This window comes from Rhinolophus sinicus, chromosome X (genome assembly GCF_036562045.2).
Source record: "Rhinolophus sinicus isolate RSC01 chromosome X, ASM3656204v1, whole genome shotgun sequence".
NCBI lineage: Eukaryota > Metazoa > Chordata > Mammalia > Chiroptera > Rhinolophidae > Rhinolophus > Rhinolophus sinicus.
The window spans coordinates 40,179,285-40,183,668 of record NC_133768.1 but is presented as its reverse complement, the minus strand read 5'-3'; the positions used below and the strand labels follow the sequence as shown (position 1 = coordinate 40,183,668).

General features: G+C 52.1%; 1 protein-coding gene across 1 annotated transcript; it reads right to left on the bottom strand.

Moving 5' to 3' along the window:
* Window positions 1–656: 656 nt before the first annotated feature.
* On the bottom strand, window positions 657–4,082 carry USP27X (ubiquitin specific peptidase 27 X-linked). The gene has a single exon (XM_019718725.2). The coding sequence runs from the start codon at window positions 2,856–2,858 to the stop codon at window positions 1,542–1,544; it is 1,317 nt and encodes a 438-aa protein (XP_019574284.2). The 5' UTR covers window positions 2,859–4,082; the 3' UTR covers window positions 657–1,541.
* Between the last annotated feature and the right edge of the window lie 302 nt (window positions 4,083–4,384).

Sequence of the window (4,384 nt, the reverse complement as noted above, 5' to 3'; positions counted from 1 at the left end):
AGTTTTGTGTCTGATGGCACTTTTGTATCTGATGCTGAGAAGAAAAGAAGGAACCACCAGTGCTTACCTCAACCTGGGTGCAGCCCATCTGTTTTGCCTTAGCTCTCTGCAAGTCACTCTGCCCTCTGTGAGAACCAGGGAAGAGGACAACAAGCCGCTCCATCAATATCTCTGGGCTGGCGGACCAGTGAGCTTTGGAAAACAGTCTTTCTACTGATCTATGCCTGCAGGTGAATATAACAGCTACACCCATAATGCTTGTGGAAGGCAAAGATCACCAAACACCCTCATGTAGAAGCTTGGCAGCTTAGTGGCCCTAACAGTTCCATCACTGGGGTGCTGAGTCATGAAAGCAACATGACAGTATTCCAAATGGGCAGAATAATGACTTTTGGGGACAACTGTGATTCTCTCCCCAATCCTGGGTGTGGCATCAGCTGTGATGCTCTCTATACAAGAACAATGGTGGAGTCCTTTGCCTTGAGGCTCCAAGTGGGCAGTGTTTGGGACGGAGTTGTGTGTGTGTGTGACTGCATGTGACATGATGTATGCCCGTTCTGTCCATGGGTCTCAGGTAGGACTGACCCTTACCTCTGATACATTCTTGTCCTGGTCCAAAGAAGTTTCAGACCCAACAAATGTTTACTGAGCCCCTACAAAGTTCCAAGCCTTTTACTTTATACTTTGACACATTTTATATCACTTAATCTTTAACAATAACCCTTTAAGGTAGGGATTATCTGCATTGTACAGATGAGAAAACACTTGCAAAGAGGTTCATTGATTTGCTCAAGTATATCATACAGCTTTTTTTTTTTTAAACACACACACAATACTCGTAGCTGAGGCCTGTCTGTGTTGGTTGCTTATCTTACAGTATTTCTTGTCTTCTCTGCTATTGGAGCCATTTGCTCCCCTTATACAAGCCCCCTTATTTCTTCTTTTTTCACTAGCCCATGTGGGCTTTTATTTTTTTAATACTGCATTTAATAGCACAAAAAATCACGAATACAAAGAAACTGGCAAAGGTGTTTGTCAATGAGATATCCCTGCCTCCTCCACTTTTCCGCTTTCATACCCATATATGTAATGGGCTACATTTGTATAAACTTTTCTTTTTACCCCCCAAACATATAACTGTTATGTGATTGGTCAGTTGAAGCTGAAACAACCATGGAGAAAGATGTTTTACGGTTACAAGGGCACACCCCCCCACACACCACCCCCCTCCCTCCCCATACTTCCCCACACAATCTTTTGGAGGAATATAGGCTATGTACCAGTGTCAGGACCTCCCTGCTCCTGCCTTCCTCTCACAGAGCATTCCAGCCATTTATTTTTCCTTTAATTGACTGCTTAGACTAGAGCCTCTTCTCCCAACCCTTCTATTTCTCTTCCAATCAGGACCTTTTAGACACTGGGTACTGTTCAGTTCTTACTCTGTCAGGCCCATGGGCCATGCAAGTAGGTCCTTTAAATATCGATGCCAGTTGTGGTATAGGTGTCGTCATCTTCCATTACAGGTAGGTCTGTGTGTCAATTCAGTAGGCTTGTGTATTCATTTCTTTCACTTTTTCTGACTCATGTTCGAGGACCTGTTTGTGATAGAACAGTAAATACCCTTCACTGTCCAGAACGTCCTTAATACTGGCCTTGGTGATGACAGCATCATCACACTTGAACCACTGGTCCTTGTGGTGCCGGATGAAGCTGGTGTAGTGGCCACTCTCCAAAGTTCCTTGGTGATTAACCACAGCAAACAAGGAATACTTATTCTCGTCGTTTCCACTACTGGTTGGCAGCTGCAATTGTCCATTCATCCTGCTCTCTTTACTAGAGGCCATAAACGGTGTCATATCCAGCTCTAGAGGAAAGGATATGAATGTAGTGATCTTGCGCCTCTGTTTGGCTGAGTGTTCAAACCGTTTGAAATGAAAACAGGCAACAACAGGTAATTTATTCATTGTGAGCTGTTTGGTAGATTCCTGGTAGCTTTGGCAACTACCACATTTGATTTTGGCACTGCTCCCTAGGTGCTCTGGCCTTGTAAACCTTCGCAAGCAGTCCGTGAGTGTGGTAGTTCCTGGTATGTGGCTTTCCCCATTCACACTGCTCTCCCTCCCTGGACTCATGGGCCAAAAGGAGGTGCAAGAACCAGGCAAGTCCAAACTGATGTCCCAGCATGGGTCTATGGTGGTGGAGACGCCATGGCAGGCTTGACAGGTGACATCGGACTGTAGGCCACCTGTAAAGATTTGGTCTATGATGCAGTTACAGTGGTTGGGATTGTTGGCCACCTTCCCAGCATCATCACCTTTGCAGTGCCGGTGCAGGACATCTAACGCTGCAATGAGGAACTCGTGGGCATCCTGTTGCCTGTACCCTGCTAAATGACGTGCATGTATCCATACCAGGTGTAGTAATTTATAGGGAACATGAGGAGATGGGTTTCCAGAATACAACTCCCGAAAAAGTGAAGACATCTCACAGACCAGACACAACTCTGGACTTGGCATTTCACATCTGTGCCTGTCAGAGAGGAAAAAATCTCTCAGGATTGGAGTGTGGGTCAGGGCCTGGACGATGCAGTTCATAAAGCACGTGTTGCCAAGATTGATTAGTCCTCTTAAACCGATGGTAAAACTGGAAGTGATTCTTCTTCTCCTTGGGTTGTGTCCCAGCAGTTCTAACTCGGGTTTGGTTGTCTCCCAGGTTGGGTATTTCTCACCGAGGCGGGGTACTGAACACTGCTGGTGAGAAACCTCGGTTGAGGTGGAGGCTTGTAATTTCAAAGCTTCTCCTTGCTCTTCTTTGGCAATTTGCTCAATGTCTTTGTCATATACATAGTCCTTACACATAAAGCAGTATATACCTCCATAGTAAAGGTCTACAGCTAAGTTGTGTTGTTTCGTCTCAGCGTGCTCATGGATGTGTTTCTCCGTGAAGCAGCCAAAGAAAACACAGGAAAGGCAAGAGTGGAGTCTGTTCAGATGGGTGCTGCACACATGGCAGATGCACGACTTTGCCTTGCTTTTCCTGGTCTCTGGGGTTCCACACCACACGAAGCACTGGTAGATCACCCGCAGTTCCTGCCTCCAGTTCTCTCCCACCTTAAAGCTGTTCACGTGGGAACAGCCTGGTGGACCCACAGCGAAATCCACATCCAGGCATCCGCCCCCAGGGCCGCGCCGGGGCCGGGGCCGGGGCGGGGGCCGTGGCCTAGGCTGCGGCGGGGTACGGAACCGGGTCTGCGGCCGCGGCCGGGGTCGGCGGCGGGGGGCACGACTGCGCCGCGGAGAGGGATCCGGGAGCTGCGGAGGGTCGGAGGGAAGGGTGGGGGGAGGAACCTCGTTGCTGCTGCCGCCGCCACCGCCGCTCCGCGCTGGGTTCTCATCCTCCAGCTCTTGCTTCGGCTCCCCCTTCGGCTCCTGCTCCGCCTCCCGTACCGGCTCGGGTTCGGGCTCCAGCTTGAGCTCAACCCGGCCGCCCGGTCCCTCCGCCAGCTCCACCTTCCCGGTGGCGTCCACCTTCCCCGCCGCCTCCACCTTCCCGCTGGCGTCCACCTTCCCCGCCGCCTCCACCTTCCCCTCCACCTTCGCCTCCGCCTCCACCTTCCTCTCCGCCTTCTCCGCCGCGGTCTCCGCCGTCTCCGCCTCCTCTACCTCCTCCGCCTCCACTGGCGGCGGCTCCTCCCCCTGCTCACTGGGCTCGGGAGGCCACTGGGCGTGGCGGCGCGGGGGCCACGCAGACCTGGGGTGTCCCCCGCCCGGCCTGAGGGAGCGTGGTGGCTGTGGCAGCTGGACCCAAGAGGGACTTTCACTGGAGGCGGCGGCGGAAGCAGGCGACGCCCCCGGGAATCCTCCCGCCGTAGCCCCCTAGCGGAGGCCGCTTCTGCAGCCAGGCCCCGTTTCCTTTAATTCAATATTTCCCAAACTTGCTTGTTCCCGAGAATCACGTGGGAGCGTGTTAAAATTACAGATTCCTCGGTTCCACCCGCAGACCCACTGAAGCAGGATCTCGAACGGAGGTGCTCCGGAACCTGTATCTTTAACTAGGACCCGAGAGGATTCTTATGATCAGGCAAGTTTGGGAAACACAGCTCTAATTCATTGAGGCTGGCGGGAAGGGGGGCGGGGACCGCGCAGTCTCTTTAAGGCGCTTCCAGTTCTCGGCTCCAATCGCTGCTCCGACCCCCTTCGTTGTCTCCTCCCCTCCCCTCGTCCTTCGCTCCGTCCAGACAGCTTACCCCAGCACTGCGGGGCCAGGGACACAGGAGTAACCAAATCCAGAAAGGTCTTTGGAGCTGTGAAATGTCCTCTCAGAGGCCGGGTCCTGAGGAGCGCAGTCAGAAGCTGTGATAGGCCATCATCTCTGCAGCTGAGCC